This window comes from Cynocephalus volans, chromosome 1 (genome assembly GCF_027409185.1).
Source record: "Cynocephalus volans isolate mCynVol1 chromosome 1, mCynVol1.pri, whole genome shotgun sequence".
In the NCBI taxonomy this organism is placed as follows: domain Eukaryota; kingdom Metazoa; phylum Chordata; class Mammalia; order Dermoptera; family Cynocephalidae; genus Cynocephalus; species Cynocephalus volans.
In genome coordinates, this window is record NC_084460.1 from 81,775,441 (window position 1) to 81,790,314 (window position 14,874).

The 14,874-nt window shown below is 36.0% G+C and overlaps 1 protein-coding gene across 1 annotated transcript in view; it reads left to right on the forward strand.

The window, feature by feature from the left end:
* The window catches only part of GMPS (guanine monophosphate synthase), a 75,356-nt gene that overhangs the window by 48,745 nt on the left and 11,737 nt on the right, over positions 1 to 14,874 (forward strand). The window contains exons 7-13 of the mRNA XM_063097382.1: positions 2,117 to 2,220; positions 4,959 to 5,152; positions 5,426 to 5,591; positions 9,423 to 9,574; positions 10,136 to 10,309; positions 12,400 to 12,505; positions 14,739 to 14,854. Coding sequence (XP_062953452.1) covers positions 2,117 to 2,220; positions 4,959 to 5,152; positions 5,426 to 5,591; positions 9,423 to 9,574; positions 10,136 to 10,309; positions 12,400 to 12,505; positions 14,739 to 14,854 — 1,012 coding nt within the window. The remainder of the gene's footprint in view (positions 1 to 2,116; positions 2,221 to 4,958; positions 5,153 to 5,425; positions 5,592 to 9,422; positions 9,575 to 10,135; positions 10,310 to 12,399; positions 12,506 to 14,738; positions 14,855 to 14,874) is intronic.

Genomic DNA, 14,874 nt, shown 5'->3' on the forward strand with positions numbered 1-14,874 from the left:
AAAAAATCTCCTGAGTTTTCATTATGTTTTCTGAAAGACCAGAAAACTAATGTTTTAGTCACTTGATCTCTCTTTGGGGCTTTTCCATGCTTTGCATAAAGCCAATTTGGCAGACTATTAGTAGTGTTCTTCACTTTTTTTTTTGTCCTAAATTTCAGTTTTATTTTAGAACCACATTTCTCTTTCACTGTATTAAATCTGTAAAATGCAGGCTGATGTCAGTTAGTGAGCATGTGAAGTTACTTTTTAATATCATTTCTTCATTTCTTTTAACTGTGCTGATTTTTATAGGTTTATTTTGTTTATTAATGTATATTCTTAAAGGCTACATTATCTTGTGCCGAAATTAATTCTTAATGAATAGTTTGCTCCAAATTGGACAGATCAGAAATTTTAAAATTCAAGTCATGAACTTATTTTTATCTGAAATAGAGATATTTCAGATAAAATAAAACTGTCAGTGGCTGACTCTTTATAGTAATGAGGAAAGGCAAAAATAAATAGGTCTGTTTTCAAAGATTCCTATTTTTCAAAGGAATATTAATAATGCCAAGGTTGCTCAAAGTAATTTTACAAACTGAAGCTACTCTTGCCAAAATGTGTTTGGAATCCAGTGCTTGCTCTGCTTTGTAATGGAGAGGCGTTGCTACTTACATTCATCCTTATTTCAAGTGACTAGTCTTGAGAACTGCTTCAGGGGTCTTGTTTGTGATACAAGAGGCATTAAACAGAAAGATATGGTTAAGATTTAACATTTTTCTTTCTGTCTTATCTAGTTTTAAAATACTGGGAGTCCGTCATATCCTACACTATTCCTTTTTTTTTTTTTTTTTTTTTTTTTAAAAGACGACCAGTAAGGGGATCTTAACCCTTGACTTGGTGTTGTCAGCACCACGGTCTCCCAAGTGAGCTAACTGGCCATCCCTATATAGGGATCCGAACCCATGGCCTTGGTGTTATCAGCACCACAGTCTCCCAAGTGAGCCACGGGCTGGCCTTCCTACACTATTCCTAAACAACAACAAAACCCCCAAACACCTTTTTGTCATTAATGTACTTTACCTTCTTGCTTTATTTTTAATTTACGTTTTTAGGTCTTAATATTATTTAATGTCCTCATTCAGATTTTTCGCCTAATGTAAATAGTATCTTTCTATGGTTGTAGTGTTTGAATCATGGTCCAGAGAAAGTCCACACATAACGTTTGATTAATGTTACTTAAGTCTCTTTTAACCTATAAATACCTCTCCCTTCTCTTCCCCTTTCTAATTAAATGTCATTAATTTGTTTGGCACTAGAAGTCCACGTCGCTACTGAGTTGTCATCATTTCTAGGACTTTTCAGTTAACAGAGTTAGGCAATATGTATTCTTTTAGAAAGAGAAAACAAAATTTCTGTTGTATACCGTTATTTCCAATTAAAATGAAAGATTATAAGTTTTTCATGTAACTTTTGATTTCGTATCTCCTTACTCTTAAGCTGAAAAACTACTAATTACACTGATTATTATTTCTTTTAACCTACAGTACACATACTACATATCTATACTATAATATAGCTGCAGAATAATATCAGTATTAGTACTGTTACTACTGACATAAGACTACTAACTGAAGCGTTACAGTCTTTGAAATCTCTGTTCTTAAGATAAATCCCAATAGAAATATAATGTTGACATTATTGTTTCATAATCTTGAAATTATTCTTTTTGTGTGTGTGGTTATACTACCAATTTCATATATTTATTTGAGTTTTCAACTTTTACAAATTGCCTTTTTTTTTTTTTTTTTTTATTTTGTGGGGTGGCAGGGGTGGATGGCTGGTAGAGGGATTGAACCTTGGACCTTGATGTTTTGATATCAGCACCACACTCTAACCAATTGAGCAAACCGGCCAGCCATAGTTGCCTATTTTGAGATTTAATATTTTTTTCGTAGGCTTTATTTATAATGGAAAGAATAAATTTTAAATTGTAACAGTATTGCACTATTAAATACTTTTTTCTATTTTCTAAATCTATACATATGAGAAGCTTGTAATTTCTAAAGCAAAAGAACCCATTAGTCATGTTTTTAACTAAGATATTTGTGTTGCATTTTATTTTTTATGTGTTTAGGGGCCTTCAGAAGGAAGAAATTGTTTTGCTTACACATGGAGATAGTGTAGACAAAGTAGCTGATGGATTCAAGGTTGTGGCGCGTTCTGGGAACATTGTAGCAGGTGAAAATTCTAAAAATTTTGCAGATTTCGTTTTAAAAAATTTATTTGAAGAGTAAACATACGTTTCTGTGAGGCATGCTTCGATTTTTCTTATTTTTTAAAGATATTGTAAATGTGGTATGATCAATTATTAACTGATGAAGTGAATTTAATATTAAAAAGATTAACTAGAAGTCACTTACTGGTTTGCTTTGAAATACTTTTTAAAATGCGCATTCTAATATAAGCTTTTCAAGTAAAGAACACTACACTTTTACAACTCAAAAAATTTTAAAACTGTCCATCTTCTTATTATACCATATTCATAGTTGCCTGTTTTTTGATGCCTTTCTTAGGTATACTTAGGCATGTGTGCTGTACGTCCATAAAACATCAGCACTTAACGACATTTCTCTGAACCAGAGTTGGCATCAGGGTTGTGGGTCACATCCAGCCTGTAGCCTGATTTTGTATGTCCAGGAGCTAAGAATGATTTTTACATCATTAAAGGGTTGTTATAAAACCTGGGGACTGTATATGCTACACAAAGCTTAAAATATTAACTATCTGGCCCTTTGCAGAAAGTTTGATGACAGATCCTGTAAATCGTTTTTGTTCTCTACTTTTTTGAAGAAGAGGAATTAATTTTCTGGAAATTTAAGGTTTTGACTTGCTTGCCTGAATAACTGTAATGTAAATAATCACTAATGGTCTTGAAAAATCAGTAAAAGAAATAAGTGGGTTTATCAAGAAAGCCTTTTTTTTTTTGAGAGAACACACCTAAATAAGTTGGAAAAAAAAAATTGTCATGGATAAGCTGAATCAAGTAATCTGCCAGCAGTTACTTAACAGACTAATACATTAGCACAGGAATTAAGAATGGTTTTTATACTGAAAGGTTTTTACTTCATATAAAAGAAGTAAAAGATGGCCCACAGTAATAGATGGGCCAATGTCTTATTTATTCAGCAAATATTTGAGTACCTGTTATGTATCAGGCACAATTCTAGGTGTCAAGGATACAGTAATGAACTAAATAGGCAAAATCTCTGTTCATGGGGGCATCAAGGATAGATAATACACAAATACAGACTATGTTAGTGTTTACATTGAAAAAATAAGCGGAGGGGAGAGAGCATGTTGCAGAATGTGTATAATTAGGGTTGTTACAATTTTATATAGGATATTCAGGGAAGATATTCCTATAACATGGCATTGGACCTTGAGAAAGTGGCTGCTGATCTCTGGATATTTGGGGGAAGAGGAAATAGCAGTACAGAGGTCCTGGGATGGGACCGTATTTGAGGAGCAGCAAGGAGACCACATGGTTGAAGCAGAGTAAACATGGGAGAGAGTAGGAGAAGATGAAGTTAGAGAGATAGTTGGGGGTAAGAACACAGGACCTTTGAGCCACTGCAAAACTTTGGTTTTACTCATAGTGAGGCGAGGTTTTGAACAAAAGAGATGTGATCTAATTTCAGGATTAGGTTACAGTGACATGAAAAGGGACAGAGTCAAAAAAAAATAAGAAGACCAGCTAGGAATTTGTTGTAGTAATCAGGAGAGAGACAGTGTTGTCTGGACCAGGGAGGTAGAGGTGGAAATAATCAGGAGTGATTGGATTCTGATCTGAAAGGAGATAGAAAGGATTTGCTGTTGGATGGGGTGCAGAGTGGGGAAGAGAGAATAGCATTGAATTTAACTCCTAAGTTTTGGGGCCTGAGTGACCAGAAGGGTGAAGTTTCTATTTACCTGACGAGAAAGACCTCAGGAATTTAGGTTTGCATATTAAATTCACGATGCCTTATTAAACATCAAAATGAAGGTGTCAAGTAAGCGATTGTATATGAGTCTGGACTTCAGAGGAGAAAATTTTGCTGGAGGTATAAATTTGGGAGTTTACCAGCATATGGGTGGAATTTTAAGGTATGACAGTATGAGACCTCTCACAATGTATAGAGAAGAAATTTAAACTGAGTGACTTGAATGTGTAGAGATGAGCAAGATGGGAAGGAACTAACAAACAAGATTCAGAAGGAGCAGCCAGTGAAATTATAATTGAACCAAGAGAGCCAAATATAAAGAAAGGTTGAGGTGCCCTGGTGTAGTAGAATGAGAATGAGTTTGGGAGTCTGCCAGGCCTGATTTTGTTACTTAATTAGCAGAGAGTTCCAGCAAGTTTCTTGATATGGCTTTGAGATAAAGGGGTGATATATGCACATGTAAAATATCTGTCTAGCCTAACATCTGCTTAGTAGATGACTTATGTGTTTCTGACAAATTATTAAGTAGGTGAAGTTATATTTGTGGTTAATAGTATCCAAAAAAGAAACATTTAGAATATTTTGACAAGTCTGATATGAGATTCTTTTCACCTAGGAAATAGGTATCTGCACATTGTATGTGAAAGCCATGTGGGACCAAGAACCAAAATTGAGTTATTGTTGCATTAAATAGACAAGATAATTGAAGTTACTTGGGTGAAGAAGTGAGGATACTGTGAAATCTCTGTGTAGATTTATTGTACTGTTTATAGCTTATTAGTTCCTATTATCAAGAAAGACTTTTATAAAGAAAGACTGTGACAATGTAGTTTTTATTTGTGTTATGTACTGTCTTTCTCTGTAGCTAAAAAATCCATTAAACCGTATCAATATTAACATTTATGGAGAAAGAAATTGTGAGGAATTAATTATGGGTATTGGTTGAGTCTTTCCAACATGAAAATAATTTAATTTGTGATTATTTTCTCTACAAAGGTATCGCAAATGAATCTAAAAAATTATATGGAGTACAATTCCACCCTGAAGTTGGCCTTACAGAAAATGGGAAAATAATACTGAAGAATTTCCTTTATGATATAGCTGGGTGCAGTGGGAACTTTACTGTGCAGAACAGAGAACTTGAATGCATTAGAGAGATCAAAGAGAGAGTAGGCACGTCAAAAGTTTTGGTAAGCAATTTATCATCTGGAAGTTTACAAATTTATGTCAATAATGTTGGAACCAGAGCTGGATTTCTCAATACAGCCCTTAGATGTTGACTTTGCGAACACATACTTTGTGTGTTGCACTGTTCCAGAGTGCTTTTTCAGTTGTCATATGTACCTTTGATACAGACAATGCTTTTAGGTCATGATTTCAGCTGATAGTGTTTATTTTCTTTTTGCTTATTCCACTCAGTTTGATTTTTTTTTTTTTTTTTTTTTTTTTTTTACACTCTGTAGGTTTTACTCAGTGGTGGAGTGGACTCAACAGTTTGTACAGCTTTGCTAAATCGTGCTTTGAACCAAGATCAAGTCATTGCTGTGCACATTGATAATGGCTTTATGAGAAAACGAGAAAGCCAGTCTGTTGAAGAGGCCCTCAAAAAGCTTGGAATTCAGGTCAAAGGTATTGATGAACTCCAGAAAAATTAATTCATGTGATAGGCACTAATTAATCAAATCTAGCCTTGTGGTTTAAATGAGCACATTGCCCTAACTAATTAGTTTTTTCAATAAACTCAAGGCTGAAAATGTTTTATTTTTACATTGTAGCTACTTCTAGTTCAAGAGGGGTTCCAGCATAAATTTTATTTTTATTTTTTTAAGTTTGTTAATGTTATTTTTTTACATACTAAGATGTTGTTGCAGAGCAGTTGCTGGGAGTTAGGTGGAAACAGGGAAGGAAATAGGGTGGGAGAAGGAGAAAGGAGTGGGGGTGTGGTTGAGGCCCATGGCATCCCCCTCTTTCCTTCAGGAGAGACCAGGGGGCTTCCAGCAGTGGTTGGTCGTTGCTGGGCTGGATGCACATGTCAGGGGAGTGTGGCTGAAGCCCTCAGCTCCCTGCTGCCCCGGTTCAGGGGACCAGGGGGCTTCCAGCAGTGGCTTGGTGGTTGTCGCTGGGCTGGTTGCGGATGTCAGGGGGGCATGGCTGAGGCCCTGGCCCTCCCCCATCCCTGGCATGGGAGTCCAGGGGGCTTCCGATCCTTCTAGGTTTTATAGGTGTTATTTGGTGATGTGAGACCTTTACTAGTTAATATCAAACTTTGTCTCTGATCTGTGGGTACTTTGTTTTTTCTTTCAGTTCTGTATTGGATTATTTGCTGTTCCCACCACTTAAACTCTGCACTGGAACTAATTTGTTGGCCTTTGCTTACTTCTAAAATGGGGGAACTTCCTAAGGGAAACAGTACTTGAGCCCTGTAGTTGAGCTAAATTGCTGCTTTGCTGCTGGTTCCCTGGGGAAGCCTTTTTGTGCAGCTCAGGTTTTAATGGTTGACCTTATATGTACTTCTGGGTCTTGAGAGTTCCAGTGCATCTGGGTTGTGTGGAAACTCTGGTCTAGGCCTGAGTCTTTTCAGTAAACTGCACCCCCAGCAGACCTGTATTCCTGACCAGTCTCCACTGAGTGGTCCTGTGCTGTTTGGGGGGCAGATTAGCTGTCCCTGCTGTGCCCCAGTGTTCCCTGGTGGTCACATCTTTTCCACCACCCACACTCCAAACACTTCCCATGGGATGGGCCATGTGCCGGTCCCTTGCGATAACTCACCGGCCTCTGAGCAGCTCCTTTTTTCAGTTGTTGTGGCTCCTCCTATGTGGGTCCATGGGAACCCTGTTAGTGATCTTGCTGACCTGAGGGCCACTAAGGCCCTCTTCTCCCCTGCCACCTCTAAGCAACTTCGTACGAATGACACAGCTGTTGTGGCTTTTGCCAGCTCTTGCTCCATGCGCTCAGCAGCTCTAGCCTTGAAGCGGCCAGGATTTGAAATGGTGGGAATGATCCTTTCTTTTCTCATCGTAGCTTCTTCTGCCTTCATTAACTCTGTAGTTCCCTCCTCCTCTTCCCCTGAGCTCTAGTGGCCCCAGCTTGGCTGTTGTTGCTTTTTTTTTTTTTTTTTTTTTTTGTCGTTTTTTCGTGACCGGCACTCAGCCAGTGAGTGCACCGGTCAGTCCTATATAGGATCCGAACCCGCGGCGGGAGGGTCGCCGTGCTCCCAGCGCAGCACTCTACCAGGTGCGCCACGGGCTCGGCCCTGTTGTTGCTTTTTAATAGTTGTAAGTTGATTTGTGGGAGAGAGTGACACTGGGGACTGTCTATTCCTCCATCTTGACCTGAAGCCCCAGTATAAATTTTAAAACTATGGATGACTACTAATGTTATACTTAGATTGATAAGTTACCATTTTCCAGCTACCATTCTGTTCTCCTCTAGTCTCTTTTAAAATTAACTTTTCCCACCCTATTTTACAATATTATTTATGCACAAGAATACTGAAGCCCACTGATAGCAGGTATGGATATACAGATTATTTTGCAAACAAGCCTATACAGAGAAGGGTGGTCACTTTTTATTTTGAAAGGCAACTAGTAAACCTCATAGTCTTTTTTTTTTTTTCTTTTTTAAACAACGTAGTCATTTTTCGTGTCCCTTTACCAATTCCTCCCTTACCTCCCCTTCCCTTTCCCACCTCTGGTAACCACGGTCGTAGTTGTTAACGACATTTACATTTGTGGATATCTTTTATATTTTTTAAAAACAAGGTGATCAATAGTTACAGTGAAATGAGGTCAGTAGTTTAATGATACAAATTTTAAATATTATTGAATTGATTGGAATAATTTGGAGTTGATGCTAAAAGGCTGAACATAAGATGACAACTTGTAGGTAAACATGAAGTGAATAAGAGTCCATTTCTTTCTCTTTTTGAAACTTCACTAAAATAACAGTAAAGGCGTAAAACAAGTATATTGCCACAAGGATAAGGAATAGAGGAGATGACAGCAGATAAATGATTTTAACAAGACTTTGGAAGGTGGAAAGCAGATAGATAAGGTAGATTTTCTCTGATAGGCTAATGGTATTTAATCTTCAAGGGCCCCTTAGGGGCCAGACCTCTTCCAAAGTCCTGGGATGAACCCTAGCAGCATCGTCACATGGTCATATGTTTTTGTGAAATTTGCAAGTAAGATATTTTAATAGTTTGTAGTTGTTTATTTTCTCTTCCCACTCTAAGTTGTTATCTGTTGGATGGTGTTGGAGTGGCTTTGAGCATTTCAGGATCAAGCTAACAAAAAGTTGAGCTGGGGTCACATTTAGTTTGGATTTAGTGGTATATATGTGATTTGTGAGTATTTCTGTGTGTAATTAAGGTCTTGCTAGCCATCCCAGTATAACTTATGATTTTTGAAATATCTTATTTGTTCTGTTTCTTGAAGGGGAGCTTCAAATTATAAACATTTTATCCCCACAAAAATCTGGATCTGTCCCTGGTAACTGACATAGTAGGATGGAGGAATTCAAAACCTTGTGGTGTTGGGGGGAAGAAAGCCAACAAAAAGCAAAGTGGTTTGTGCTGTAAGCTTCTGGGGAGGCTTAGGGATTGGAAGCATTGGGTTTCTTTTGGGGTACGGGTCTCTGGGTGAGTCTGAAACAGAGACTGGTTGAAAATTTGAGAAGCATATACTTTTCCTTAACACAGGAGCACTGTGGGGTTTATTCTCTAGAGAGGCTAAACAAGAGAATATTGGGCATACTAATACCAAGCATAGTTGAGGGTGAAGGTAAGACTCTATGTTAAGAACAGGATTAAGTAAAAATCTATGTATTAAGTGGTGACTCCCTCCCCTCACCACTTCTGTTTAAATACTAGAATGCTGATAGGCAGGAGACTGGAGTTATTTTCTCTATGATAATTGGCCAGCTTAAGGGAAAGACCTACAGTTTCACTAGCAGTCCCCCAGTGAAAGAGTCAGCTGCCTTGTCATCTTATGGTGAAGCCCACCAGTAGTTAAGACTTCTTGCCAAATAAAGATCTTAGTCAGTGTTTAGTTCCTTAAATATAAAAGGACAACCTACGATTGCTAAATATATGTTCATAAATTTCAGTGTTTCAAGAGATTCATCAGTGTGTAGTTCTGAGGACTTTGATTCTCTGTATGTGAACCACTGCTTTTGACTCCCTTGGGACTGTGGTGGAGCACTGAACAGAGGGAAAGCCACCAGTATAATTCATGATATGGCCCTAGATCACGAAATGCCACAGGATTCTCACAAGAACAAAATGTAATGACTGCTTGCATCTGGACTCTGTTTCTTGTGGTTTATTGATAGTTCTTCAATTTGTAGGCAGGTTAGGGGAGATGAGAAGATCCATCTAGGTATTCTTTCTGTAGTTTGACTTTTTATTTGTGACCTAAAAAAAAAATCTGTTATTTTAAAACACATGTCTCCTCTCCCCAGTGATAAATGCTGCTCATTCTTTCTACAATGGAACAACAACTCTACCAATATCAGATGAAGACAGGACCCCACGAAAAAGAATTAGCAAGACATTAAATATGACTACAAGTCCTGAGGAGAAAAGAAAAATCATTGGGGATACTTTTGTTAAGGTACCTTTCTTTTTAATATTCCAATGTGAATCTTAGTATTTTTTTTTTCTTATCATTGTATCAGGTAACCAAATTTGCTGACCAGTTTTGATTTTTTCTTTATTGGATGAGAATTTTACTGTATACAAGTGTAGTTTTAAAAGTTCATGGAAAAATATGATTAAAAAAGATAATACGAATCTTTCCATGAACTTTTTGAAATGCCCTCATATTATTACTCTATTAACCGGTAGAAACTGCTTTATGTTTTAAAAACATTTATACTTATGTTGCCAGACTGTTGTTTTAACTGCTTAAGAATAGATGTTTTCAGTTGATTTTGGACTTTAATTCATTGGTTATCTCAATGGCTAGATTTCAGGCTCTTGAAGGGAATGTTCATATACCTTTTTGAATCATGTTAAAGGACATGTTCCTAAAAGAGTTTATTTTGGTGGTTGGTGAATTTCATGTCCTGATCAGTATTGCAAAAGGACTCTGAGAAATTTAGCTAAAAGTATAAAATTTTGCTGTCTTAAAAAGATTCATCTCTTATAAGGCTATTTTACTTGTTGGTTATAGATTGCTAATGAAGTAATTGGAGAAATGAACCTGAAACCAGAGGAGGTTTTCCTTGCCCAAGGTACTTTACGGCCTGATCTAATTGAAAGTGCATCTCTTGTTGCAAGTGGCAAAGCTGAACTCATCAAAACCCATCACAATGACACAGAACTTATCAGAAAGTTGAGAGAAGAGGTAAAAGCTTATGATGACTTTTCCATAAATTAGACACATGGAGAGTCTGTCTCCCTCTTTTCCTTCTTCTATCTGAATATTCACAGGGTTGTACAACCATCACCATGGTGTAATTTTAGAACATTTTTATTACCCCAGAAAGGAACCTCATACTTGTTAGTAGTCACTCCTCAGTCTACCTGTTTGCAACCACCTCCTCTTGTCCTGGTATCCCTAGGCAACCATTAACCACTGATTTATTTTCTGTGTTTATAGACTTGCCCATTCAGAACATTTCATATAAATGGAATCATACAATATGTGGTTTATGACTGGTTTCTTATACTTACCATAATGTTTCCAAGGTTCACCCATTTTGTAGCATGTATCAAAACTTTATATTCCTTTTTATTGCCAAATAATATTTTATTGTATGGATATATCTTATCCATTCATCAGTGATGGACATTAAGGTTGTTTTGACTTTTTAGCTATTATAAGTAATGCTGCTGTGAACATTGGTTGAATGTTTTTGTGGATGTGTGTTTTTGTTTGTTTTGGTATATACCTAGGAGTAGAATTGCTAGGTCTTATGGTAACTCTCTATTTAACATTTTGATGAACTGCCAGACTGTTATCCAAAATGACTGCACCATTTTACATTCCCAGCAATGTATGAGGGTTCCAATTTCCCACATCCTCACCAAGACTTACCCGTTTTTTAGTTGTGGTAGTGGTGGTGGTAGTAAAAACACAAAACAAAATTTACCATTTTAACCATTTTTAAGTGTACTGTTCAGTAGTGAGTATATTCACATTGTTGTGAAACAGATCTCCAGAACTACTTCTTACAAAACTGAAACTTTATACCCATTACACAACTCTCCTTTTCTCCCTTCTCCAAACCCTTGGTAACCACCATTCTGCTTTCTGTTTCTATGAATATTTTAAATATTTCATACAAGTGGAATCATGCGGTATTCTCTTCATGACTGGCTTATTGCACTTAGCATAATGTTCTCAAAGTTCATCTGTGTTGTAGCATGTGACAGAATTTGCTTCCTTTTTAAGGCTGAGTATTATACCATTGTATGTATGTACTACATTTTGTTTATCCATCTATTTATTGATGGACGTTGGGGTTGCTTCTATCTGTTGGATATTGTGAAAAGTGTTGCTGTGAACATGTGTACACAGACATTTCTGCAAGGTCCTCCTAATTGCTGGACCGTACAGTAGTTTTATTTTTAAATTTTTTGAGGAACCTTCATAATTATTTTTCATAGCAGTTGTACCATTTTACAAAGTGCACTACAGTTCTGATTTCTCCGCATTTTTACCAACATTTTTTATTTTCTTTTTTTTTTTAATAGTAGCCATCCTAATGGGTGTGAATTTTCTGTTTATTTTAGTCATCCTAGTGGATGTGAAGTGGTATCTGATTGTAGTTTTGATTTGTCCTTCCATAATGGGTAATGACGTTGAGACTCTTTTCGTGTGCTTCTTGGCCATTTGTATATCTTGGAGAAATGTCTGTTCATATTCTTTGGTCATTTTTAAATTAGCTTATTTATCTTTTTATTATTGAATTGTATTCTTTATATATTCCGGTTACAAGTCTTTTATCAGATATACGACTTGCAAATATTTTCTCCTGCTCTGTGGGTTGTCTTTTCACTCTCTTGATATCGTTTGAATAGTTTTAATTTTGAAACAACAATATAATATTTTGTAATTGCCTTGTGTCCTAATGAGAGCTAGATCAGAGACGGTGGGTTGGTTTACCTTGATTTATTTACATTTAAAAGATTTACGTATAAAATGTTTCATGGAGAAATAAGAATACCACTGAAATATTCATCTACATCCTTAAACCGCATAGGAGGAAATACTTAACTTTTAAATTTTATTTTATTTTTTTTTTGGCAGCTGGCTGGTATAGGGATCCAACCCTTGACCTTAGGAGGAAATACTTTAAAGATGCATTTTTAAAAACAGTTTTTTAATCTAAGGAAAATAACAACAGGAGAAGCCAATAATTTGTTACCCTTTGTTTTTCACGTCATTTTAGCAACTAATTTGTATTGATTGGGTTTTTTTCCTCCATGTAGGGAAAAGTAATAGAACCTCTGAAAGATTTTCATAAAGATGAAGTGAGAATTTTAGGCAGAGAACTTGGACTTCCAGAAGAGTTAGTTTCCAGGCATCCATTTCCAGGTAAAAAAAAAAAAAAAAAAAAAAAAACCAAAAAACCCCCCCAAAAAACCTGAATTTTGTTTGATTTGTTTTTAGACCTTCATGATGAAGAAAAATCAGTTCAGACAATCTGAAACAGTTTTTCATCTTAGGTAATATTGTGACAGAGAAAGGAAAGGATGTGTAGGGAACAAACACATTACATTTTTTTTAGTATCTACTGTCTATTTTATTAAATACTCATTTTCTGTTGTCTTTGTATTTTAATATTACATGATCCCCGGGAGTTTGGCATATGTTACCATCAGATGAGAAAACAAAGGCATAGAGATATTTTAATAACATTGCCACGTAATTCTTAGTAGTAGAGCTAGGGTTTGTATGTTCTTTGTACCCTGGTGCATTCCATGGTAGAGGTGAGGATTACAACTTGGTTCCCTAAAATCCTTATCCTATGTCTGGCTCGTCTGAATGGATGAGCCATTTCATTCATATGCAGAGCATTCTTTGCACTATGTTCTATGTAAGTAATTCATGAACAAATACAAATTCTCAATTTTTAAATAGTTGTCTTTCATATAGAAAATATTAGAGGTGATATTTGTTTAAAGTTAGGACTGAGAGTCTTAACCTGTTTTTTTGTTGTTGTTTTTTAAACCTGTTTTTGTTACTATTTTTTGAGCTTGGGCAAGTTTTTTTTTGGCTGGCCGGTAAGGGGATCTGAGCCCTTTGACCTTGGTGTTATAACATCGTGTTCTAACCAGCTGAGCCAATGGGCCAGCCAAGCTTGGGCAAGTCTTGTACCTGAGTTTCTAGCTTCCTATAGTAGTGATTAGGCGATAAGTTGGAAGAATGGTCTAATTAAATTAAAAAACATTATAATAGTTAATATTTCTTAAGCACTTGCTATGTGCTAGTCATTCTGCTAAATACTTTAAACATATTGTCTTATTTGATCTTTAAGTAGAAATTAGTATTATCCTGTTTTAAGATGAGGACATTTAGGGACAGAAGCTAATTTGCTGCAAGTTTAGCAGATGAGAAGGTGTGAAGCCAGGATTATAACCCCAATAACCTCTACCTCAAAGTTTATACTTTTATTTTTTTATTTTTATTTATTTATTTATTTTTTTTGTCGTTTTTTCGTGACCGGCACTCAGCCAGTGAGTGCACTGGTCAGTCCTATATAGGATCCGAACCCGCGGCGGGAGCGTTGCCGCGCTCCCAGCGCAGCACTCTACCAAGTGCGCCATGGGCTCGGCCCAAAGTTTATACTTTTAACTACTATATTGCCTCCATAAACATTGTTAACAAATGTATGACTATGTGGTGATTAGCACTTTTTATCACATCTAGTAATCAAATCTAGTAATTTAAGATCTTCAGTCCCTAACTTGTATGCTGGCAAAGGATGGTCTGTGAATGTAATGGAGGGAGACCAAGCAGTCCTGTGAGCCTGGTCATCATTTCAGCTAGACTCACTTGATTTTTTTATAGTCTATTTTATATATTGGGTTTTTTTTAATCATGTAAGATTTCATCGGGGAAAAAAAGGTTTTGCTTTAAACACTACTTATGTTAAACAAGCTATTTATTCTAAAGATGAGGAGTGAGACTGAGGAATTAATGGGCATTTCTTAGATTTTTGCCTTTAACTAGGCATCTCAAGTCATCTTTTCTGTTGCAGTAAAGCAGCAGAGTTCATTTTTCTTAGATCCTTGCATAACTTGTATTTTTTTTTATCAGCTTTTCCGTATTTGGTAAAATAGAAATATCAGTTTACATTCTTTGGAATTAAACACACTCTTTTATAATTTGCTTGAATTTTTTTAACAGCATACTACTTTTCCTAAAATTAGATTGTAGTTGAAGCTGGATAATGAATATAAGATGGTTCTTTATACTGTCCTCTTTACTTTTGTGTATGTTGGGAAATTCCCTTAATAAAACTTTTTTAAATTGGCACATATATTGTGAGTTAAAAACATTTACTGGAGAATTTTCAGACACTTAATATATGGACTGTAAAAATAAGAGATAGAAATCTTTGATATGGAGAGAATTGAAGCATTCTAAAAAATGATGAGTTGGGTGAGAAACTAATTTGAAATTAAATACTTTAAGAAACTTAACCTATCATGGCAGATGAGTTTTAGTTTTGGAAGGATTTTATATTTTGGAAATAGTGGCACTTTATATTTTTTATATTAAACATAAAATTTATATCAAGTACTGTTGTTACTCTTATCTTTAGGTCCTGGCCTGGCAATCAGAGTAATATGTGCTGAAGAACCTTATATTTGTAAGGACTTCCCTGAAACCAACAATATTTTGAAAATAGTAGCTGATTTTTCTGCAAGTGTTAAAAAGGTAATATTTGACACAGCCAA